The sequence below is a fragment of the Lissotriton helveticus genome, chromosome 8 (genome assembly GCF_964261635.1).
Source record: "Lissotriton helveticus chromosome 8, aLisHel1.1, whole genome shotgun sequence".
In the NCBI taxonomy this organism is placed as follows: Eukaryota; Metazoa; Chordata; class Amphibia; order Caudata; family Salamandridae; genus Lissotriton; species Lissotriton helveticus.
Window position 1 is genome coordinate 77,663,962 of NC_136069.1, and position 26,332 is coordinate 77,690,293.

The following is a 26,332-nucleotide window of genomic DNA, read 5'->3' on the forward strand; positions in this document are numbered from 1 at the left end:
TACATGTCCGGCCTGCCATTGCAGGCAGGTGGACACATTGCACCGATGGTGCTCCTAATAACAGGTCCAACCTGCCACGGCAGGCTGGCAAGTGCTTTGCACAAATGGTGATCCTAAATACGTGTCCGGCCTGCCATTGCAGTCTGGAGTGCGCTTTGCACCGATGGTGATCTTAAATACGTGTCTGGCCTGCCATTGCAGGCTGGTGTGGGCTTTGCACCGATGGTGATCCTAAATACGTGTCCGGCCTGCCATTGCAGTCTGGAGTGCGCTTTGCACCGATGGTGATCTTAAATACGTGTCTGGCCTGCCATTGCAGGCTGGTGTGCGCTTTGCACCGATGGTGATCTTAAATACGTGTCCGGCCTGCCATTGCAGGCTGGTGTGGGCTTTTCGCCGATGGTGCTCCTTAATACGTGTCCAGCCTGCCATTGCGAGCTGATGCACCCATTTACTTAGACTGGCCTGTTTAAGTCAGTAGCCATCCTGAGAGGATCTTTCACTACCACCTATTACCCCTATGGTACATCTTACTGGGCGAAGTGAGTGGTAGACGAGAGGCAGGGCAGGCACACCTGTGTGTGCCCTGCTGAGGTGGTGAGGAATACCCATGTGTGTATTCACTCCCTATGAGGTTTGCTCTTCCCATAGGCTAACACATGGAAATGGTTGAAATCATTTCAGACTGCAATAGTTGCATTGGAGCCACGGCAGCAATCCCTCCCCAGTGGTATAGTTGTCTTTGTCATAATTTGCGTAGAAATGCCAGTAGTAGAAGGTGGGCATTTCTGTGCCGTGAAACTCTTTGTGATCCTTGGTGCTTGGCTCCAGTCCACACTAGAGGTTGGGGAGCACATCTGGGCATTCTCCAGCAACAGCTATAGAACACCGGGCATGCATCTGGAACGACAGACTTCTGCCATTTGCAGGCCGCCTGGAGAGATTGGAGGTAGAGGTTTTGACACTTGGCGTCTGGAGCCAGTTCATGGCCCCACTAAAAAAAAGAGAACTGCATTCCATGGCAGACAGGGCTGACATTTAGGGCAAACGTCTGTGGTTTGAAGGGAGACCCTTTGAACCACACCCAACTTCAAAGGCACACTTCAGTATAACTACTGTTGTCATACTTAGGCACAGGGTGCGATATGCTTGTGGGGACGTGGGACCAGAGAACCTGGAACTGCATGGTGCACACCAACAGAGGACTCATGTTGTGCACAAGCAGGATTGGTGCCATATATATGGACAGTGTGCCCTTTCTTAATAGTGACTGGCCTGGGCCAACTACCTGCTGCTGTATGGCATGTGGCACTCTGAACTGTGCTCTCCAAAGGCTTGTTGAGCTTTCCCTATGTTCTTTTGGCGGTCCCAAGGACATAAACGATTTCTTAAGAGGGACCCACACCGTCTACCTGTGAAACCTGAAGCATGGTGCCTTCTCAAGTGTCCACATTGTCTGCTGAATTCCAACTGGTAGCGTGATATTGGTGTGGAACTAAGAATTGTACCTGGGGACTGGATTGCCCTGTGCGAAGCCCCGAATTCTGGCCTGCATCTAAGGCGTGTGGCCCTAGCATTGTGGGGAGCTTGGCACTCATAAGCGTCTTGTTGGTGGCAAGCGGATTCACCGGTTGCAGTACCCAGCATGGCCTGCTTCGTTGATCATGCCACATCTCTCTTGTGCCACATACTGACTGCTTGCTCTAACCGTGCAGTGTCCGATTCATAGGTTTTGACCCTCGGAGGTGGGGGCGTAAGCGTACCAGTGCTTCATTGTACCTCATGAGGCATTGCTGAACTTGCGCCTGTGTGTGTGACCGGAGCTTTCTGGTGCGACCAATATCGACGTGCACAGGACATTGAGCCTCATTTCCAGGGAGAGACAGATTTTGCAACTCTTCTCTGTGTGTGTGCGTGTGTGTGGGTGTGTGTGTGTCTGTGTGTTTGTTTGTTTGTGACACCGGAGCTGTCTGGTGCGGCCAAAATTGATATGCACTAGATGTTGTGCCTAATTTCCAGAGAGATACAGAATTTGCAACTCTTGTGTGTGTCTGTGTGTCTGTCTCTGTCTCAGGAGCTGTCTGGTGCAACCAAAATCGACGTGCACCAAACGTTGTGCCTCCTTTCTAGGTAGATACTGAGTATGCAACTCTTCATTGTGTGTGACCAGAACGGTCTGGTGTGATCCGTATCGTCATGCACCCGACGTTGTGCCTGGGTGCAACTCCGATCAATTTGTACCTTACGGGGTGCCTTCTTCCGAGAGGCCTCCGGCTTCATTCTCCATTCATCAACTGTTCCCTTACTTGGCCCTCAGCACAGACCAACTGCCCTCTCCTCACCCGGCGTTCCCCTACGACACCATTTTGCCAGGTAGTATGGCCCGGCTCAGGCCTGGGTGGTGAAAGTGACTGACTGGGCTGGGGGAATGCTTCAGAGAATGATAGGAAGCAGGTCAAGTGACTGTGTGATTCCCCACCCCGTGCTTAGCAGAACTGGGCTGGTGCCGGGAGGCCCTTGGGGTCTCCTTTGGACTTTATGAACTTCTCAAGTGGCTGCCAAACCTCTTTTGCTGTCTACCTCCTAATTGGCCTTACTGCCTACCCCCTGCTTCCATGGTACCCTGACGAAGAGTGACTTCAACTGTGTGAGGCCTAGTGCCCGGTGTCTCCAATATGTCGGTGTAGGATAGTCTGGATGAGTTAGAGGTTGGTGGGAGGCTTGGGACTACAGGGTTTACAGTGTTTAATCAATTGACCTGCTGGGTATAAGTTGCACCGCATTAGGGTGCTGAGTGTGTATGTGTGCCAGCGCTTCCATACGGACTTGGCTAATATCCGTTGCACCGCATATCAGTGCTAAGTGAGTGTGTGTGGGAGTGATAGTGGGGAACAGCCCGTTATTCATTACACTGGATGGCGGTTTACCGGATTCGTAGATTTCTTGCCGAAAGAGCAATGCGTTTGACATTGGGTTTTCCCCTGCATGACCTCTGCCCACGGTTCTGCTAAAAAGTGATATTAGTCTGTGTATGTACGGATTCCAGATATTGTGGTGACCTGCTGTGCACCCTCAAACTGTGTGGGGTTGAATGATAAAAACTGCTAAAGTGGGCCCAGGGTAGACAACGTGTTGCACCGCATAAGTGTGCTGGGGGGGCGAGGAAGAATAGGATCAATCCTAAGTGTGCATATTGCTGTTGTCATTTGAATCCAGTTGGGCCTTGTACTGCTAGAAATAATTCTTTTTTTTAAAAACTTTTAATTTATTTTTTATTCACAACCAATTTTATTCGTTTTTCAAGGTACAAAATGGGCAGGTCCCAACAGATACATTACATATAATGCAAAATACATAGTGTAACTGATTTTATCGTTCCATAGCAACTTGGCCTGTAGAACACAAGGCAAGGTAAGTAGCAAACTACACTGAACCCTACTGATTATTCGCGATTGCTTGTTGTTAAAGACATGTCTATTAGATATCAAGTTTGTCTGACTATGGTGCATTAATATGACCTATGTATTACCCAGTGGGATTATGAAAGTCTGAATGTGGCAAGGGGGGTAGGTCAATGCCACGATATGTCGCCCAGCGGACCAAAGTTTCCAGTGTTTCTATGGGCATCCCTGCGCTTGAAAGACTAATATTTCGGCACCCATGCACCTATCCATTGCCCTCTTCCAACCCCCTAAGCTCGGCGGGGAGGTCGCCTTCTATTTCTGCGCTTTGTCCCTTTTAATTAGAGTTAGGCCCAAAAGCAGGGGGCGCTGCTTCTAGCGGTTTCCTCCAATCTCCTCTGTGCTATAAAGAAGCAGCAGTCTGGGGTCAAGTGGGATGGTCCAGGCTAGCACTCGGCCTAGGCAGGACGTCCCCTTCTTCCAAAATGGCTGTAACACAACACAACTCCACACCGTGTGGAGCAAAGAGCCCTCCTCTTTTGTACATCGAAGGCTTTAGCGGGGACTGGATAACACCCATCCTCCATAGCCGTGATCCGGTGTAATATACCCGGTGAAGGTACTTTATTTGTATGAGGCAGAAGCGCAAGGAAACCGCCGCATGTCGGGGGCTGGCTAGGGCCTCCGTCCAGCTGTTGTCCGTCAACGTTGGCATATCGACTTCCCACGCTGCCCTGGTCTTGTGTAATGTGTTGTGTGTGTGAGTGATTAACATCTGGTAGATTTGTTTGATCTTGTGTGCCTCAATGTCCTCCATTACTAGACGACCTTCTAGTGGGTGAAACTCTGGAAGTGTCCCCAGTTGACAGATGTGAGGGTCTAAAGCATGTTGCAGTTGCAGATATCGGTGGAACGGAGATTTATGTAGGTGAAACTCGGTTTGCAGTTGCTGAAAAGACTAAGTGTAACGCCATGCATGATGCCTCCTAAAGTGGAGATTCCAATGAAGTCTCATTTACGGAAGCCGACCAGAGCAGAGACTGAGCGTAGGTATGTGCCCTGCCAGAGGGGGGTTGTTCGTGTCAATCTCTCCCACCAGCCCATGGATTTCACTGTATGTCTACATAGCTGTATGATGATCTTACTAGCTGGGGGGAGGGTGTCTAGATTAGACCGTCTGTATAGGAGTTTCTGCAAGGGGGTTTCCTTTATTGCCAGCCGCTCTACTGAATACGCTGGATCTGACTCTAGTAATAATTCTAAGTGTGATTTATGCCCAGGGATGCATGATGTTGTGTTGATTATTATGTGTACTGAATACAAATGTTATTTACATACATCACGTGTGAAGTCGATTTTGTGATGCTCACGTTTTTTATTGTGCATGCTATGCCGAGTCTTCACACATTGCCTCTGTGGTAAGCCTGACTGCTCAGTGCCAAGTTACTCAGGGGTGAGCACAGGTTATACAGTGTGTGTAATCACCTGCCCCTGATGGGAGTGATAGGTTCTGCCTGGCTGGGGTACTGACTCAGCCAACTGGAAAGCGCCAGTTTCAACAATAGGTATAGTCATCTCTGGAGTAAATGTATCATTTGCTTACTTTAAACCTTTTGCTTATGGCGGTGAGCAAAAGTTGAGGTTAGGGTTTTGGTATTTGACATATCATATGAAGTTCATTGTGCAGTCTCCATTTGGAATCCAATCCTCTGTCTTATGACCATGAGCTGGAGAGGATGTTTCATGATGCCTGTGTGTGTGTCTGTGTGGTTGTGAGTGTGCAAAGTAAAATTCTGCAATGTTTTGTCTTCCAGACCTCTGCGGGTATCTGGAGCAGGAGGTGGAAAGCACCACAGTTCAGGACTACATGCAGCAGCTCCTGCAGACGGAAGTGGTGGACTCTGGGATACTTGAAGATCTGGGGATTGGAGATGACCAGGGAAAGAAGAGACGGAAGGATCCTAAACTGACCATGGAGCTTCGACATCAGCAGGTTGGGTCTAGGTTGACAGCATTGGATGGCTTAGTTGGCATCTGAGGTGTCAGAGGGCCATGTTCATGTCGTACAATCACAAATAGCAGCGGATCATGGCTTGGTGGAAATCCATAGTGACAGAAGAGCATTGTCGGTTGAAAATCCAGGATGACAGCATCTCCTAGCTGGTCATGGGTGGATATCTGAGATGACAGCGGGGCATGGATCATCTGCAGTCCGCGATGACATGTTGGGCTCTCGGGTGAGATCAGGGCTTAGGCGGTGGGAATCTGGGAGGAAAGAAGTTCTTAGCTGAGTGGGATTCTCATTCAAGTACTGATCAGATGTTTTGTAAGGCAAGTTGGACATGTTTCTATAGTATCCTGAGTTTTACAATCAGTCTCACAATGACACATTCCATATTCTCTATTCTCCCTGTAATTTAGCCCCCTTTGGGACAAGGTACTTATAAGTCAAGTTTCCAAGCATGGAGCTTGTTTGTATGTGTTAATAAAAATATAAATTTGCTAACAATATGAAGCTTCTTAAAAATACATATATTGGCCTGTACCGTGATAATGCTTTCTATTCTCAGTGGCGAAAGATGTGGTATTTAATGTATATTTTCTAATGTCTGACCTGTGTACAAACTTTCTGCCATAATGTCTACTCTATCCTAAAGACACCATTGACCTTAAAAAGGACAAATTGTACGTCATATTCCAATTTCAAAGCATTTTTAGCCTTAACATTGGCAACCGACCATTCAGTTCAGTTCAGTTCTTAAACTTTGTTCGATTATTCATTAAAAAAAACAATCATAAAAGCGTACAGTTTTAAAAAGAAAAGACACAGTTAAAAGTTTACAGAATGAATGATTTCAGTACAAAGAGGTTGATACAACTCAGAAGGGCAATATCAAGAATTTAACAGTAACTAGATTAGACTAGTACTGTATTAAAAGACCAGGCTTTTTCTAACCGATATAGATTTTAAAATAAAAGTTGCGATAAAAAAACAAATATCTGGGGTAGCAAGAGCAAAAAGAAATCTCATAGCATTAACAGTACTGAACACATAGTTGATCTTGAACCGACCATTCTGTAGAAGGGTATCACATAGTCTTACTTGGCTGCTTATTAAAAATAATGAAAGGACCCAGAGCTTTAGAGGAAGTGTAGAATATAGAAGGGTTGAGAACCAGTAAACAAGAAGTGGCTCGACTTTTGGGCTACTCTGACAAGGTCACTTCGAGGTTCAGAAAGTGAAACAATCAGTTGTAGGTCTGAACATTAAGATGAGAAGTCAGAGTGTGTGGTTCAGTTTAAATTTTAGATACTCCTACCACTGTCATGTGAGTGCCAAACCACAGAGGTCAAAATGTTTAAGAGTGAGCACTTGGGGGTTGCAACAGTTGAGAATTAAAATGCTTCAGTTGGCATGTTTGAGTGCCATATCCTCCGAGTCTCAGATGCCAAAGGTTTGAAGTCCTTAATAAAGGAACTGCCAGAGAGCCTGCAAATCTGAGGGTCTGAATGACTCCATCACTTTTGGAGACCTAAGTGCGAATATTTACTGAAAACAGTTGTCTGACATCAGAAATAAGACTATTGCTAGCTTTAAGGAAAACCACACTTGGTAGGTTGAGGTTAGCAGTTACAACTTTTAGGTGTTCATAGATAAACTGGTCGTTTTGAGTGTTGGTGATGCAGAGATTTGTAAGGTTCAAGTTAAAGTTGAATACTTTTTTATTGATATTTCAACATGTTTTCAAGAGCAACAAGGAAAAGTAATTAGCAACAATCCCATCAAACCCCCTCCCAGTAAACCCCCCCCCCCCACCATGGCGATAAGCCGCTCTAGACAAATGTTAATTGATTGATTAATGAAACATCCCCCCCCCCCACAAATGAAACACCTCCTCCCCACTGTCAATCTTTTTCAACCTCGATGCGTCTCTAGCAGCCTTTCCCCGGAGCTTCTCTCTTCGTAATGAGTCCTCAAGTTCAAGTTTTTACCCAGCCGATTTAAATAGTTTTATGATAATCATCAATTTTTGCCCTTAGTCTTTTCGGGCAGATAAGCTTTGTGTAGTCTATCTGGAGGTACTGGTATAGACCCCCCTCCCATTGTTCATTACATTCTTTAATTTCTCCACTCAACCCTTTAGAAGTCGTTTCCTTCCCCACGCACCATCACAGCCTTTCGATCCATTTTGCCTCTGTGGGTATTGCACTTTGGGCCAAAACCATTTGCTTAGCCGCTAGCAAAAGGAGGGAGATGAGACATCCCCTTCTACTCCCTCAACGAGTAACTTTTATCGTCCGGGTAGCCCAGCAATATAACTTTCAGACAGTGGGCTGCCTCTAATTCCATAATCTGGTGTATCATTGACAGAATCCTGTTTTAGAACATCTAGATCTTTGGGCAAGACCAGAGGAAGTGTCCCACCCACTCCAGCATTCTTTATTCGTATGAGCCATACTCCATGGTGTGTAATGCCACCTATGTATGATTTGAAGTGTCGTATCCCTCCCGGCTGTGTGGGAGGCAACTTTAGTTGCTTGCTGGAGTATCTCTTCCCATAGATCCGAGTCTCGGGTAATGTGTAGTTCTTTCTCCCGGGCTCTCTGAAAAGTGAGTTTATCTGTCTCCCGCCGTGTATTGAGTGTGCAATATATTCTAGTATTTCTCAAGAGATGTTAATGGTCTGAGTACTTACTCCTTGATTGATCACTGGATTTAGGAGCCAGTTGTGCAGCTGCCAGTACTGGGATCTCTCCCCTTCTGGGAGTCCATATTCCTGCCTAAGGTACTCAAAGAGTTGGCTCTGGTCCCACTCAAACATATCCCATGGGGTTTTTCAACTTCCCTCCCAAGTTCAAGTTAGACTTGGATTAGTTTCAGTGCGAGGATGCATCTCTTCTCAGGTTTAACCCAGGAGTACAGCAGCTTTAGGTTCGGTTTGATGGTCAGCCTAGAAATAGTTTTGTTCTGCAAATGTGTGATATTTATTCTGAAGGTGGTCGGTTAGAGCAGTAGAGATGCTTGGTGGTGGAAGTTGGATGCTTTTGAAGTGGAGATATAGAGGATGGCTTGTTTGACATGAGAGTGTTTAGGGTTGCTGTTGCGTTGATTGATAGATTTAAGAATGATGGTTTCTGGGTCGAGGTTGCAGCAGGCGATACACTGGGAGCTGCCAAATGGGATTGGTTTGAAATTGAGGCCATGGTGGTTTCACATTAATCGACAATGTGTCAAATTATGGGGTATAAAAACCACGGCCCCACCTGACATACAGTCTGCTACACCCAGATACCCAACATGTCAGCCACATGGCCATGGTGGTTGTAGGGCATGAAGTCAGAGTAGATGTTAAGAAGTGGACAGAATTTAATATGATGGCATGGCACTTGGCATGTTAAGAGTAAGGTTGCTTCAGTTGGTAGTTGGGTATCAGCAGCCCCTAGTGTGATGCTGCTGCTGGTAGGCTTGATGTTAATGTAAGAGTTTTGAGTTTGAAGCAAGAATGTGAAAATTATGTGTGAGCGCTAGAGTTTAACATTTGGCATATTTTGGGGTCAGTGCAGAAGTTAACTGTTTTTTTAGATAAATGTGCTGAAGTTACCATATGTTTTTGCAATCATAGTGGAGTAAGTTCTATGCCTGAAGAAGCTGTGGCATGTTTTGATAGGGTTCATCAGCTGACAGGCTTGAAAGTGCAGAAATTAAAAGGAAGGGGAATGACTGTGAGGTTAGCATGTCTCTGGGGGAAACAACCTTTACAACGCAGTCATTACATCTCACTACATTTACAACGCAGTCATTACATCGCAACATACTTTTCAACGCATGTCACTACAACGAAGCCATACATTGCATGTCACTACAACGCATGTCATTACAACGCATGTCACTACAAGACAGGCATTACATCGCATGTCATTACAACGCATAGTACCCCTACACTATCCAACACTTACCCTACTCTTGCACCCACTAGAGTTAGAATAGTAATTTTAACCCCAACACTATCCAACATTTACCTTAAATGCATTGTAATGGTATGCGTTGTAATAGTACGCATTGTAATGGTATGATGCGATGTAATAGAATGCGTTGTAAAGGTAGTTTTAAAAAATGCATTGTAATGGCATGCGATGTAAAATGATGTGTTGTAAAGGATGTTGCGATGTAAAAACTGAGTTGTAAAGGCATGCGTTGTAAATGTATGCATTGTAACATCATACATTCTGTCTCTGGACAAGATTTGGGTGCTGTCAAAGTTTAAATTTGAACAGTGGATCTGGGAGTGGGATGAGAATTACTTTCAGGTGGACACCAACTGATAGTTTCAATGCCAGTAAAAGTTGATGTGTTAGGGTATTATGGGGGACATGGTTAGGTGCGAGAGTGCAGATGTGGGTATAACAGCTGTCTTTTGAAGTTTGCAGGACTGAAAGGGTGTTCATTATGTTGTCTGGCATCTGGGTGCAACAGATTGGCTGTTAGGGGCCAGTGTACAGTAGGTGTTCGAGATTGATGGTGTAGAGGTGGTCATTTTGGGTGTGTAGGCATGCACCCTGGTATGCTTAGGACCAGGGTCAGCTGAAGGTGGTTCAAGTGTCTGTGTAATTCAGCAACTCTGGGGACTAGTGTGTAGGAGTTGATAGCTTTCAATGTCACTGTATGTGTGAGGTGTCAGTAATGAGGTCTGCATGCTGCAATGATTCTTAAGTTTCTTTGCCATCCTTTACGATGGGTGTGTAGATGGGTGTATCAATCATAGAAATCATCAGAATTGTGAGACGGGCTTCTCTAGAAGTTGGCATGTTCAGGGGCAGTGGGCAGTACAGCTTAGTTTTGCTAAATACAGCATAGGCATTGATGTGTTTGGGTTAAAGTTAAGGGGATTAGAAGGGTGAGGGTTATTATGCATGCACCATATTACAGGTTAGGTAATGTTTGAAGGTTTGCATGTGCGGGCCAAAGTGTAGAGCTACTACGTTTGTGTGTCATTGCAGACTATGCTTAAGATGTAGGTTTGAATGTTGACATGTTGGGTATCTGGGTGTAGCAGACTATGTCAGGTGGGGCTGCGGTTTTTGTACCCCATAATTTGTCACTTTGTCGATTACTGTGAAAGTAACCAGGCTTGTCAGATGAATGAGGGTCTTTGCACTGTTTGGAGTAAGTAACAAAAGCGCGGTAGTCGCAGCACACAGGCATAGGGTGAAAGGGATTGACATGCTGCAATCTGGAGCTCCTTCTAGCCAAACCAGCATAGACGGTTTGTGTCAACAGCTGTGTAAAGGTATAGGAAACAGTTTGAAGCATCTCTCACCTAGCTAACTGCAAAGGCAGTGTTAACAAGTCACAGTATGGTTGGATGTGGCTCTGAATAGAATGGTTGGCCATTCATTCTTGCAGTGTGTGTCTTTGATGCTGGAGAAAGGAGATGAAGGAAGGCATAATATATGTACTTTTAATACTTATTGTGTGTATTAAGATTGGTATCATTCCATGATTTGTTATTCTAGGACTGCCCAAAGCGACAGGTGTGTGAGCGATGTAAGCCACGTCTGTTCTCTGAACCAAACCACTTAGGAATGAGAGAGAAATGGATCATCTTTCTGCATGAGGTTTTCTTAGCCTTAGACAACATTTACAGAACATCTCTATGTTTGATCTATTATTAATATTGCTATTAGTACTTATAATAATTATAACAATTATATCTTCATAAATATTTACACTATTAGAACCTAACACCCATTTTCTTTTGCCTTTTTTGTATTATTAGATCATGAGTTTATCTATGGCAGCTTATCTGTGTCCCTAAATGAATGTAATGAGTGTTATGACCCTTTTTAGGAATGAAGTACATTTCAACAATACACTTTGGAGAGTACATATGTAAAATGTAATTGCGCTCAGTTCAAATAAAACAAAAATTCTTTGCTAAGGTGAAAGAAAACCGTGCAAAAAGGCAGCAGCAGCTGGAGCGCCAGAAGCAGGAGCGAGCCTTGAAAAAGATGGCCCTCTCGGAAGCCCAGCAACTAGTGCAGGAAGAGAGCCGCAAGAAGGCGCTGAGGGCCAAGAAGGAGGAGGAGGATATCCAGAGGGAGGTGGTTCGGCTACGCAAGGAGATGGCTGAGCGCCGGCGTACCATGGAAGAGGCACGCGCAATGTAAGTCTGGGGAAGAAGAGGGAAACTGATGAATGTCTGGGGAGGAAGAGGGAAACGGATGAATGTCCAGAGAATATCCAGGGAATGTTATAGTTATCTGCACAATTCTATTCATCAGTCGATCAATCACGATTTGTAAAGCGTGGCAAATTATCCGTCAGGGTCTCAAGGCGCTGGAGTTGATTGCAGCTTCGCGGTGCTCTGTTCATTTGAACAGCCAGGTCTTGAGTCCTTTTCTGAATTCCTGGAGTGATGAGGCGGTCTGAAGGTGCAGGGGGAAGGTTTTTCCAGGGTTTGGCCTGCAGATGAAAGAAGGAACTCCCTCCGCTGTTGGATCGGCGGATCCGGAGGGTGTCTGCGACGAAAAGGTAGGTGGATCGCAGTTGTCTGGTCAGTTGGTCGAAGGTCAGGCATGTGTTGATGTATGCTGGCCCTTCGTTGTGCAAGGCTTTGTATGTGTGGGACAACATCTTGAACTGGCATCTTTTCTGGATCAGGAGCCAGTGTTGCTTCTTGGTGTGACATGATGTGAGTCCTTCGGAGGAGTTGGAGTTTTGCTGCTGAGTTTCATATTGTCTATAGCCTCTTCAGGAGGCGTGCCATGATTCCTACCTAAAGAGTGTTCCTGCATTCCAGCCTGTTGGTGACCAGGGCCTGAGTGACGGGCGGCACCTGAAAATCACACAGACCATACGTAGAGTGTGGAAGTAGGTGGATGAGACTGCGTTGACCTGTTTCTGCATAGATAACTTGCTGTGGGTGCGGGCGTGGTCTGTCAGGGTGGGGGGAAAGCGGAATTCCAGGCCCCCGGGCATTGTTCCATGGTGAGGTGTTGTTCCCAAAGTTGAGGGCTTCCATCTTGTCCGTGTTGAACTTGAAACAGTTGTCCTTTATCCGTTCGGCGACCTTTATCACACATTTGTGGAAGTTGGTAATGATGGTGGAGGGGTCCTCTGACAGCGAGAGGATGAGCTGGATCTCATCGGCATAAGAGATGATGTTGAGTCCATGCGATCTCATGGTGGTGGCCAGGGATGTCATGTACCTGTCCAAGTGGGTAGGGCTGGCGGTCGATCCTTGTGGGACGCCACAGATGATCTTGGGCTCCAAGGTGAACGGTGGGTGGCGGATTCTCTGAGTTCTTCCAATGAGGTATGAGGTGATCGATTTGAGGGCGTCTCCTTGGATTTTGATTTGGTGTAGTCTGTTGATCAGGATGTGGTGGAAGACTGTATCGAAGGCGGTTGACTGGTCCAGGAGACTGAGGGCTGCTGTTTGGCCATGGTCCAGAAGCGCTCTGATGTGATGGGTGGTTCTGATCAGGGCTATCTCTGTGTGGTTGGCTCAAAATCGGGATTGAAAGGGGTCCAGGTGGTTGTGGTGTTTCAGCTGTTTGGTAAGTTGCTGGTTGATTGCTTTTTCTAGAACATTCACCAGGTAGTTGTTCGGTTCTCTTCGGTCAGTGGATGGGTTCTTCAGGAGTGGTCTGACTTCATCATGTTTCCAGTCCTCAGGGAAGGAGGCCGTGGTGATGGTGGTGTTCAAGGCTTTCTTGAGCTCATCACCAATTGTCTTGCTCCAGAGGTTGAAGATGTGATGGAGACATGGGTCAGTGGGTGCTCCCGAGTGTACGGAGTTCATGATGAAGATTGTGGCTTGAGTTGTGAGAGGGTCCCAATGGGTAAACAGGTGTTCGGGTTTGTGTTAGTGGGTGTGAGTAGGCCGATGCTGTCGGCAGTGAGAGTTTGAAGTTTGAAGTTCTCGTAGATAGCAGAGATTTTGTCGTGGAAGAAGTCCTCCAGGGTGTCGCATAGTTCTTGGGAGGGGGTGGTGTCGTTCCTGGTGGCTGTGGTGTTGGAGCAGTTGGCAAAAGTTTGTAAATAATATATATATATATGTATAAGTGACAAATCTAGTTGTTAAGCAATGGAACACTGCACAAGACTGAGATGGGACACGGTAGGTAGGTGCAGGTAAAATCTGCTTTATCAGTATGGGGCTTTATCTTCATATAGTGTCTGTGACTGGTTGTAGTAATCAAAGTTGAATGTTGGTGAAGGCGTTCCTTAAAGAGGTGTGTTTTCGAATCCTTCTACAAGCAGTGTTGTGATGAAGCCTGACATAGCAGTAGAAGACCTTTCTTTCTGGTCTTCTCCCTCTTGCACTTAAAGTCTGTTAAGATATACCAAGTTCATGTTGAGTCATTTATGCTGAGGCTTATCCTACTTGTGAGTCCGGCCACTCCTCCATTTTAGTGATATTCATTTTAGCACACATTCTCCTATCCACTCTCAAATCCATGAAAGCTTGTGTGACACTGGAAAATTCTCTTAAGGATCATTGACTTTCAAATGTCTTTGCCTCTCATCAGCGTAAAAATGAAAAAGCGAGATCCTGATTAGCTCCCTGAGTTCTTTAAAGCACATGTTCAACAGCAAAGCAGGTGAACCCTGGAGAGCTGGTTCATACACTTATACAAAAGTTTACACTACACATTCTGAAATTGCTCAAATGTCAACACAGGGACCCAGGAGAGTTCCCACACATTTGAGTCGCAGAGCATGATCAAGGGTATCAGGTGATACTAACAAATCCAGCACACCAAGATATGATACAGCTTTATCATCTGTGTGGACTAATTTATCATGCTTGACAGTCGTGTCAGCCTATGTTTCATGCAAAGTCTGACGGGTGGCTGTCTCACAGATCCTTGAAGGTGCCCGACGACCGCCATCTTTGAGGCTTTGGATACCCACTGTGGGCCAGCTGTATTCTGAAGCCTGTTCATCACCATTGAATCTAAGTTTGAGCTCTTCTGGAGTTTAGAGAAAGCACAACCACATTTGACCTAGGCGGTTTACCACCCAGCACCACCGAGTATCATTCAGTATCACCTGAGCATTGCCTCCATACCAGCACACCACCACCTCAGCACCACCCCCGCATCACTCAGCTGCCCTTGAAATCTGGCATCTGTTGATTCTCCCCTTGTATCCGTCCTCTGCTCGTATTGTGATTCAGGTACTATTTCCCAACCTGAACCCTCCCCTTGTTTGTGTCTCACCCCTCGACAAAAGAAAGCTAAATAACTAGCATTAAAACAGGCAGAAAGAAGTTGCCAGAATTGCAAGGACAAAAAAACTAGGAGACATTTTTTATGTTAATTATATTTTTAATACGGTCGTTCATGTGTACATAATGTCTTCTTAGTTTTATATAAGGTAACAAAAATGCTTATAACACTTTTTTTTAATTATAACTTTTCAACATACTGCACCGCAGCCACAATGCTCTACAACATAGCTTAAAGACATTGGCAAAGCCAATAGCTCTGGCTAAACACTTATAAGATCCCACAGGCGAGACCTATTGGCTATGTCAATGCTTGTTTGATTTACCTGTAACTTTTGACCTTTTGAACGAATTTGCACAAAAACTGGCAATCTATAAACTCAGTCAGCCAAGTTTGGCCATGCCACGTTTAGTGAAGATGCATTTAAAATTAAAGGGGGCAGTGAAAAAGTATCATTTACCATTCTAGCTCCTGTAGAAAATGTTGCGAGTGATACTGCAAAAAACGCTGAATAGATATATACCAAACTTGCAATTGAATTTTACTCGGAAAGTGTTCTTTTTTGATTTGGTGTAAACCACTGAGTAATTTTTTGGGATCTTCTGGTCGAAATAAGGTGCCAGGGGGGTCTGGTAGCTTAGTGGGCTAATGCGCCCGGGCCGGTGTTCGACCTCATGGTCACAGGTTCAAATCCCTGCGGGTCCACTCAGCCTTTCATCCTTCTGAGGTCATGTGACGCTGCAACATGGCCCTGCCCCGCCTAGACTCTGCGTCTGTAAATGAAAAATAAAATGCCAATAAAATAGTTGAATTGTCGTTTTATTTGTATTTTGCCTGCTGCCTTTCAGCAGTGGGGCAGGCTCCCCCGCCTTAGCAGAGGTGCCGCCCCTGCATGCAAATACATTTGCCACTCGAATTTTGGCAGATGTTTAGCAAGTTTGCCTTTTGTTGGCTAGTTTAAGTTTTAGCAGATCTGCCAGGGGAGCAGAGATGAATGGGAGTTTAATTTACTATTAACTTTGGCGCGATTCAGTTAAACAGCATGAAATTCATTCGTTTGCAGCCTGGCCTTGCACCAGGCTTAACTTGCAATCAGCCCCCGCTGCACACTGCCAAAGGCTGTGCACAGTACAGAATGAGTACATAGCAGGCGGTGTATTGTACAGGTTGAGTGGTCATGGGAGGTTGAGCTCTGAGCCTAGCTCTGCAGCTAACTACCGCAGCACACAGTCAAAGGCTGCAGAACCCTCTGTGCACAGCCAAAGGGCAAAGCCCTTGCAACAGGGGTTGAATGTTAGGCAAACTACAAAAATAATGACATTCACTGAAAAAGTGTTAGAAAGTGAGGCAAGGTTTTTGCTCAAACTGGTCAAACCCCTGAAATGTGCTAAATGAGAACAACATGGCATCATAGCATGGCAGGTGGCACGAGTTATTGTATGCATTGCATTGCTAGACCTAATTAACGAATTTTAATGTCTTGATGACTTTACATGTCCTCCAGAAACTGTTCTCTATTGAGGATACCTGGTGGAACTCCTCTGCATATACCAAAGTGTACACTAGTGGAGATATCTTGTGGGACTCCTCTGCATATACCAAATGGTAATCTAGTGAAGATATCTGGTGGAAACTCTGCATATACCAAATTGCACTGTCGTGCTGATATCACCTGGTGGGGCTCCTCTGCATATACCAAATTATACTTTAGTGTTGATATCTGGTGGGACCTCTGTATAAACCAAATTATACTGTAGTGGGGGATATCATCTGGTGTGATCTCTGCATACACCAAATAGTACTCTAGTGAAGATATCTGGTGGGACTCCACTGCATATACCAAATAATACTCTAGTGAAAATATCTGGTGGGACTCCTCTTAATCTACCAAATTATACTTTAGTGGGAATATCTGGTGGGACCTCTGCATATACCAAATTGTACTCTAGTGGGGTTATCATCTGGTAGGACTCCTCTGCATATACCAATTTGTACTCTAGTGAAGATTTCTGATGGGACTCCTCGGTATATACCAAATTGTACTCTTGTCGGGATATCTGGTGGGACTCCTCTGCATAAACCAAATTATACTCTAGTGGGGATATCTGGTGGGACGTCTCTGCATAAACCAACTCATACTCCAGTGGGGATATCAGGTGGGGCCTCTGCATATACCAAATTGTTCTCTAGTGGGGATATCTGGTGGGACTTCTATGAATATATACCAAATTGTATTCTAGTGAAGATATCAGGTGGGGCCTCTGCATATACCAAGTTGTTCTCTAGTGGGGACATCTGGTGGGACTCCTCTGCATAAACCAAATTATACTGTAGTGGGGATATCTGGTGGGGCCTCTGCATATACCAAATTGTTCTCTAGTGGGGATATCTGGAGGGACTTCTCTGAATATATACCAAATTGTACTCTAGTGAAGATATCTGGTGGGACTCCTCTGCATAAACCAAATTATACTGTAGTGGGGATATCTGGTGGGGCCTCTGCATATACCAAATTGTTCGCTAGTGGGGATATCTGGTGGGACTTCTATGAATATATACCAAATTGTATTCTAGTGAAGATATCAGGTGGGGCCTCTGCATATACCAAGTTGTTCTCTAGTGGGGACATCTGGTGGGACTCCTCTGCATAAACCAAATTATACTGTAGTGGGGATATCTGGTGGGGCCTCTGCATATACCAAATTGTTCTCTAGTGGGGATATCTGGAGGGACTTCTCTGAATATATACCAAATTGTACTCTAGTGAAGATATCTGGTGGGACTCCTCTGCATATACCAAATTGTTCTCTAGTGGGGGTATCTGGTGGGACTCCTCTGCATAAACCAAATTATACTCTAGTGGGGATATCTGGTGGGGCCTCTGCATATACTAAATTGTACTCTAGTGGGGAGATCTGGTGGGACGTCTCTGAATATATACCAAATTGTACTCTAGTGAAGATATCTGGTGAGACTCCTCTGCATATACCAAATTGCACTGTAGTGCTGATATCATCTGGCGGGACTCCTCTGCATATACCAAATTGCACTGTTGTGCTGATATCATCTGGTGGGGATCCTCTGCATACACCAAATTGTACTCTAGTGAGGATATCTGTTGGGACTCCTCTGCATAAACCAAATTATACTGTAGTGGGGATATCTGGTGGGGCCTCTGCATATACCAAATTGTTCTCTAGTGGGGATATCTGGTGGGACGTCTCTGAATATATACCAAATTGTACTCAAGTGAGGATATCATCTGGTATGACTCCTCTGCATATACCAAATTGTACTCTAGTGGGGATATCTGGTGGGACTCCTCTGCATATACCAAATTGTACTCTAGTGAGATAGAACTCCTCTACATATACCAAATTGTACTCAAGTGAGGATATCTGGTGGGACTCCTCTGCATATACCAAATTGTACTCAAGTGGGGATATCTGGTGGGCCTCCTCTGCATATACCAAATTGTACTCAAGTGCGGGTATCTGGTGGGACTCCTCTGCATAAACCAAATTATAGACCACCCTCCTTATCCTGTTAGACCTCACTGCTGCATTTGACACCCTCTCTCCCTCTGTGTTAACATCTCGCCTGAGGGAGATCGGAGTGGAGGGGTCCGCTCTTGACTTGCTGACCGCCTTCCTAAACCAGAGGGAACAGAGGGTGATGCTGGGGGAATTTCTATCTCCATCCCTGTCTGTGCAATGTGGGGTCCCCCAAGGGTCGGCATTAAGTCCGACCCTTTTTAACATCTATGTGACCCCACTTGCCAGGTTGATAAGATCTTTTGGGATGGAGGTAGTGTCCTATGCCGATGACACCCAGATCCTGGTCTCCCTCTCTCAGCCCGCTAATGAGGCTGCCTCCAATTTTAGATCTTGTTTGGATGCAGTCGCTAAATGGATGACCTACAATTCATTAAAATTGAATGGGGAGAAGACGGAGATCATGGTGTTTGGGGGAAAAGAGGACATCTGGTCGGCTAATTGGTGGCCTGCCTCTCTGGGAGTGTGTCCGGTACCTACCGCTCTTGCAAAAAATCTAGGAGTCTTGATTGAGCCTACCCTCAATATGCGTCAGCAGGTGAACAGAACAGTCTCTACCTGTTGGGGCATAATTCACATCCTGAGGAGAATCAAACACTACTTATCTCAGCAGGCCAGAAAGCAAGTCGTGGTTGCTCTTATTGGCTCCCGACTTGATTATTGCAATGCGCTGTTTGCAAGTCTCAGTAGGGGGCTGCTGCAGCGCCTTCAGCTGGTCCAGAATGCGGCAGCTAAGTTTGTGTTGGATCTGCCCAAACGTGCATCGGCCACCTCTGCCAGGAAGGCTTTGCATTGGCTACCTGTTGAGGACAGGATTTCCTTTAAAATCCTGTGCCTTACCTTTGGCGCCCTAGCGAGAAATAGGTTAGGGGGGATTGGGCCCTTTTGGCCCCTTACTGCCCATCGAGAAACGTACGCTCCGCAAACAAATCTTTGTTATCTGTACCACGCATTCGCAGAGCTAAATGGGGTGGTAGAGCTTTTTTCACAGTGGCCCCTAAAATGTGGAATGCTCTCCCCATTGAAATCAGGGCTCTTCCCACTCTTCAGTCTTTTAGGAAGGCCTTGAAGTCACGGCTATTTGCCAAAGCATACCTGTAGTCTTGCCTTTGCCTTTTAAGATTCATTTTGTAGGCGCCTTGATGCCTTCGGGTTTTAGTTGCGCGGTATAAATCCTCTTTCATTTCATTTCATTTCATACTCTAGTGGGGATATCTGGTGGGGCCTCTGCATATACTAAATTGTACTCTAGTGGGGATATCTGGTGGGACTCCTCTGCATATACCAAATTGTTCTCTAGTGGGGGTATCTGGTGGGACTCCTCTGCATAAACCAAATTATACTCTAGTGGGGATATCTGGTGGGGCCTCTGCATATACTAAATTGTACTCTAGTGGGGATATCTGGTGGGGCCTCTGCATATACCAAATTGTACTCTCGTGGGTATATCTGGTGGGACGTCTCTGAATATATACCAAATTGATCTCTAGTGAAGATATCTGGTGAGACTCCTCTGCATATACCAAATTGCACTGTAGTGCTGATATAATCTGGCGGGACTCCTCTGCATATACCAAATTGCACTGTTGTACTGATATCATATGGTGGGGATCCTCTGCATACACCAAATTGTACTCTAGTGAGGATATCTGTTGGGACTCCTCTGCATAAACCAAATTATACTGTAGTGGGGATATCTGGTGGGGCCTCTGCATATACCAAATTTTTCTCTAGTGGGGATATCTGGTGGGACGTCTCTGAATGTATACCAAATTGTACTCAAGTGAGGATATTATCTGGTAGGACTCCTCTGCATATACCAAATTGTACTCTAGTGGGGATATCTGGTGGGGCTCCTCTGCATATATCAAATTGCACTCTAGTGAGATATCTGGTGGGACCCCTCTGCATATACCAAATTGTACTCTAGTGAGATAGGACTCCTCTGCATATACCAAAATGTACTCTAGTGGGGATATCTGGTGGGACTCCTCTGTATATACCAAATTGTACTCTAGTGGGGATATCTGGTTGGACTCCTCTGCATAAACCAAATTATACTGTAGTGGGGATATCTGGTGGGGCCTCTACATATACAAAATTGTTCTCGAGTGGGGATATCTGGTAGGACTTCTCTGAACATATACCAAATTGTACTCAAGTGAGGATATCTGGTGGGACTCCTCTGCATATACCAAATTGTACTCAAGTGGGGATATCTGGTGAGACTCCTCTGCATATACCAAATTGTACTCAAGTGGGAATATCTGGTGGGACTCCTCTGCATATACCAAATTGTACTCAAGTGGGGATATCTGGTGGGACTCCTCTGCATATACCAAATTGTACTCAAGTGGGGATATCTGGTGGGACTCCTCTGCATATACCAAATTGTACTCCAGTGAGGATATCTGTCGTGACTTCTCTGCGTATACCAAAAGATGCAACTCTCAATCCAACCTGACGTGAATTGTTGATTTGTAGTAGTGTACAGAAGTTCTTATTCATACCTCTGGATATTATCGCTTTCTGCCCCAGACGAAACATCTCAAATAAGGACATTATTATGATGCGAGAGATTTTCAGTCTCCTTTTTTCACCTACGACTCAAAGTTCTGCTTACAGAGAGGCATATATGACAGAGAATGTATATCTGCAATTATGTTATGATTTGACATTTAATGTATTTGGCAGGAAACTGTCTGGATAGTCCTTTATCTAATTATTTACTGATGTATATATATGCGCACTACTGTCCTTTCTCACTATCCCTTCCATGCACCTTCACTTCACGTTTTTTGTGCACCTGTTTATTGAAAAATATTTAGTTATAATTTTTCCTGTACTTTATATCTTGTTTCATTCCAGTGCTGTGATGAAATAAAATCACATCTATTAGTCAAATAACTGTATGGTGGTGTTATATTTTGTTCAGATCCAATAGATTAATTTTTGCTTTGTCTATCTGCTTTTAAATTGCTATCCACTGTGACATTACCATATTACCTCTATTTACCCAGGTCCAGTGGTTGCCCGGGTTGCCCCATTGCTTTATAACTCTACAAAGAGAGGGCAGCTTCATCCAGATTTGTTTTTGCCACAGCATAACTAGTAACCCTTCATGGACACATGTACTAACAGTCTGTAAAGCTTGATTGTTGATCTTCTTTTCAGAGAACGGAGACGGCAAGAGAAGGAAAACATGCAGAAAAGTGCAGGTCCATCCGTGGTGGCGACATCTCAGCTGCAGCAGCAACAAGAGAAGCTAGAAAGAGAGAACCACAGGAAGCGCCGACTGCAGGAGCTGCTCACTCGCCTACACTTGGACGACCAGAGGGTGAGCGGTTTGGAGCATTTGAAGAACACTGTACCATTTAAAAAACATATTTTATAATGTGGAAGGCACCAAAGAAGAATTCCTGTAACCTCAAAAGCGGCCATACATTCATATGAATGAGAGGAGGTTATACAATATGAACTGCACACCCATGCATAGATTCAGTTGCAGCTAGCATTGTCCATCTGCTTACTTCATTGGAAATATTCTTCTAAAGAGACTCCATTAAACCATAACCCCTTCCATATCAACAAAAACTGTCCTGGTTCAATGTGTACACTTACATGTAAGGGGGCCTACATAGTAGAGAGAGATTCACTGGAGGTGTAGGGATGGAGGAGAAACTAGTGCTTTTCACCAAGCTTCCCCAACACCTTTTGTACTCTAGCTTATCTTTCACGCTGCCCTAAATGCAACTATCTACAGATAGTAGGGGCCGAAGCCTCCTTGAAATATTAACTAAAAATTGTAAAGAGTTTGAGAATGAAAATAGAAGGAATGTTGACAAATTGGGATACAATTAGACAATTTTACAGGGCTTGTCTTTGTAGTTTTATTATATTAGCCTTGAAGAAAGGGTGAACAGCAGTTCGCTTGAACAGGGGAAAGTTAGAAGCAATGTCTTAAGAGTCGCACAACCTTATACCAGGTCAGCCTGAGCACATGCTGTGGCACTCTAAGAGTGGAGAAAACGCTCCAGCCAGGACAAGCCGCCTTATGATGCCAAACCAGGGCACACTTTTGTTGGATCTTGAGGGTGGGCTTCTCCCTGCCTTTTCTTTTGATGCTGATAATTTAAGGCAGTTGTCTTGTTAAATCCCTGGGCCCATACAGTCCTGATTCACTGACATTTGAAACTTGGAAAAATGTTCCCACTTAAATCATTATTTCAACAATTTGGTATTCAGTTGAAAAAGGAGTTCCTCAAATTTAGTCCATAGTACTGCTTCTAGTTTTTAGTGTAATTGCTTGTACCTTGCTTGGAAAGACCCACCATTACTTACCCTTCCTCCAAATGCCACTGCTGAATGTTGATCATGTCCTTGTGACAGAGTCCTTGCTCCTTGAACTCCCTCAACTGTTCAGTAAATCAACTTTGGAGGGAGATTTGAATTCAGTAGAAGGAACATAAGGGAAATTATCAGCAGAGCATTGTATTGCACCATTCAAACAGTTTGGTAGAATTATCATGATATCCACATTAGATAAATGTACTGTAGTGTAGTTCCTATATTTCCAACAGGCTCTGCGCATTGGAATAATATATTCAGCAGTGTAGACGTAGGACTGAGGTTATCTAGGTCTCTACTGACTATATTAGACTTAAGGTTTGCCAGCTAGCTCAGAGGTCACTAGAAACTTTCTCGAATAAACGAGGAGGAGTTTAACCTCCCTGGATAGACAAGAAGGGATTAGCTTCTGACAACCATAAAACATGACAACTTTGCTCTCCCTGAATAAGAGTGTATCTCTAGAGTCGTGTGAAAACAAAAGACAGCTATTTCACTCAGTCAAATGTGCGTACTTAGTTTCACCAGAATGCAGAGAAAAGAGAGACGGGCGTTTTCAATAAAAGGTGTTATTTATTGAGCAGTCTTCTTCCTCATACAAGAGAAATGAATTGCCACGATTGTAATACTCATGGTAAAATAAAGTGCGTACAGTAAAAGGAGGATTATAAAATAATACTGTAAAAGCATTGATATGGTTTCTTAGCCATATGATACTTTAAAATAGATAAGATATATACATACATATATACATTGACTAATCGTACTCAACTGGTGCTTCTAACTACGCCTACCCCGGTGTACCTGACCTAAGCCTAATACGTGGGAAGGAGTAAGTAAGTAGCAGTTTTAAGTTAAGTTTATTTTGCCAAGAATCTGACTCAAGAATTCTCTGTAAGGGTTTAGTCAGTTCCGTACCTGGGTAATAGAAAGCAGGAGGTCTGGTATCTCTCTCTCAGGACTCGATATCCCAGCAACCCGCAAGGGTAGCCTGGAAACGCCGGAGCTGGATTTCTCGGCAGGAGAAAAGACAGCGTCTTTCTCAGCGCGTCAGGGAGGAGGGGCAGCGTCCGTGGGCTCTCGCATCAGCTGGGCTCTCGGAAGTAGATAGCTGCTCTGCTCCAAAATCTCCACCGTGTGTTTGCTTAAGGCAACGTTGGTATATTTATACCTGAAAGGTGCCTGGGTTTGACGTAAGGTTGGACATAAGACGTCAATAAAGATGTCACTAAGAACTGGCCGTTCTTACAGTGCTTTACAGGAGTTCTAGGATGAAATCAAATCAAGAGCAAGGGGGATTTCCCAGGTTGCTGGAGGCTTGGTTTTGTTTAGAGAACTCGGTGTGCTTACTAGGGGGCCGGAGAAGTAGCCTTGTTTAATGTGACAGCACGTGCTACGACTGAATTATGGATATGATTATTATGCCGTTGTATGGATATTATTGATTATAGCCAGACAAGGGCATAAAATAGGAATATTGATTCGGGTTCCTAGATAAAACACAACAGTACATACTAGGAATCATTGAACAGCCAGCAGTTGTCTGTAAATTGTAGCATCAATCAGGCTCTAGTAACCCAATGTTGGACGCTGTAGACCTAAAACTCATGTTGATAAGTGTCCGGGCCATGTGTTACTTCTTAGTTCTTGAATTGTAAAAACCAAACAATTGGATCAAACACAATGAATCGCGCCTCATGAAACACACCTCATGTGTGACAGATGGATAAAGGGTACAGAGGATTAGTACTCTTTCATCATCTACTTTATAAGAGATCAGCACGCAAGAGTTCACACTGCCATGCTTCCACCACCTAAGAAGGGCTGTATCCCCCTTGCAGTCTATCATTTAGCTTCCTTGCTTTAATTTTGTTCTCTTAGAATACATCTGCCATCGGATAAGTTAATCCCTGGATTCAAAAGGAGTGAGTTTAAGTGGGACTGTTTTATGAGGCTGATCCACACTCTTCAGTGCAGTGGGTTTCTTTAACACAATAGACTTTTTGCATCGTTCAGTGTACTCTTGTAGTTCATGTTGCCATTCTCTGGACAAGTTAGACTTGATGAGCCTTTTGAAACATTTCCTTAATTTTAGTTGACAAAAAGTGTAGTTGACAAGGTTGTCATGCAGTATCTTCATGTTTCTTATGCTTGCCCAGTCTGCGCGCTACCAATGTGTTTTTGCAAGTTGTACTCATGCTTTCTTTCACTATACATAAAGCACAGGAGAAAAACGGCTCTCATCTTTCTTGTGTTTTGCATTTTCAGTGAAGCTGTTTGAGCCTCAAATTTGATGATTAGAGGTGGACTTACCTGAAATGCAAACCTGGAGTTGAGATCAGCAGCTAATGTGTGTCTTTTCTCAAACCTTCCTGTGCAGTGCCTGAAGCAACACTTCTCAACCTGGCACAAGCTGGTTCTGGAGCGCAGGATAAAGATGGGGAAAGCCAGGGCCCTGTCAGACTGGAAGTGTCAGCTTCGGGCATTTCGGGGCTGGAGGGACTACTCCTGGGCCAGGAAAGTGGAGCGCGAAACGCATCAAATGGAAACACATCTTCGAGAAGAAAACAGGTATGAGGGGAAAATGGGGGGTAGACCCTCATAAAATGTAGTATTTGTATTTGTCTCTTACTTACTTTAGAAACCACTTTATGTATCTTTATTCCGTTGTCTTGTTGTTCATGCAAAGGAAAACCCTATCAGAGCCCTACATATATTGGCTCACCTAACACACATTTTTATGTATCTCTCTCCATAACATCTTAGACTGTGGAGAGCATCTTACCCCAGCCAATCACTTCATAAGTCTATTTTTCTGAATCCAAATCCAGCTGAAATATGCTCTTCTCATGGACTCATTTCATACTGCTGAGGTATTTAACCAGCTCATGTGCCCCTTTCTTCCCATATCCTCACACATGGAGATGTGTCTTCTATCTAAGATTTCTGGTTGATGATACTACTCAATTTTGGTTGCTCATTTCTTCTTGATCTACAACCCATCTTCAGCAGTGGAATCCGGCTCTATCTTTTGCACCTCAACCATCCCAATGGCCCAAAATCACCTAACACACATCCTCAAAACCACACCCAACCTTCCCTCCTCTCTGCCAAACCCTGATCAAATGTGATATTGTCACCAAAATTGCAGTCCCTCATCTTTAACACCTCAGCCTACACTTCTTCCTGTCCGCTCGGTTCTTAAGCCGGCGCTGCCCTACCGCCCCCAAACTGTGTTATGAACACGAGATCCAAATAATATCTTATCCAAGAGACACTGCATTAAAAAGACCCCCCCGAAAAAATGACACCTCCTTAAGCACTTTGTGATTTCACCAATAAAACAGGGTCTTCTGCAACTGCAGGAACTTCTATTGCCATCGTCACGTCAAAAAATTGAAGTCGATGAATCTAAACATTTTGGGACCAATTCCCTAACTGAATTTTGCATTACATAAAGTTGTACCACATTAGTGCTTTTCACATACTCCAAAATGCAATTCACAAATCTACATGTGGAGATCACTACTTCTACCTCTCCTGTCTTTTCTGTAAGGAGATCTCACCACGGTGGTGAAGATCTGTGCACACACAGGTATATATATATGTTTTTGTAGTATATGTGACAGGGGAGTTGCGGGAAAATGGGGAATAGTGTCTGCAAAATGGGTGGGGTTAATGGAAAATTAGGAGGTGGTTAAGGAGGGAAATGGTAACACAAAACACACCCACACAGAGTATCACCATTGCCCTTCACAAAATACACTTCAAACGTTACCACAAACAGCCCAA

At 44.6% G+C, this 26,332-nt stretch overlaps 1 protein-coding gene across 1 annotated transcript in view; it reads left to right on the forward strand.

Moving 5' to 3' along the window:
• The window catches only part of CCDC191 (coiled-coil domain containing 191), a 123,043-nt gene that overhangs the window by 40,252 nt on the left and 56,459 nt on the right, over positions 1–26,332 (forward strand). Inside the window, exons 5-8 of the mRNA XM_078655904.1 lie at positions 5,216–5,394; positions 11,343–11,566; positions 21,368–21,530; positions 24,921–25,111. Coding sequence (XP_078512030.1) covers positions 5,216–5,394; positions 11,343–11,566; positions 21,368–21,530; positions 24,921–25,111 — 757 coding nt within the window. The remainder of the gene's footprint in view (positions 1–5,215; positions 5,395–11,342; positions 11,567–21,367; positions 21,531–24,920; positions 25,112–26,332) is intronic.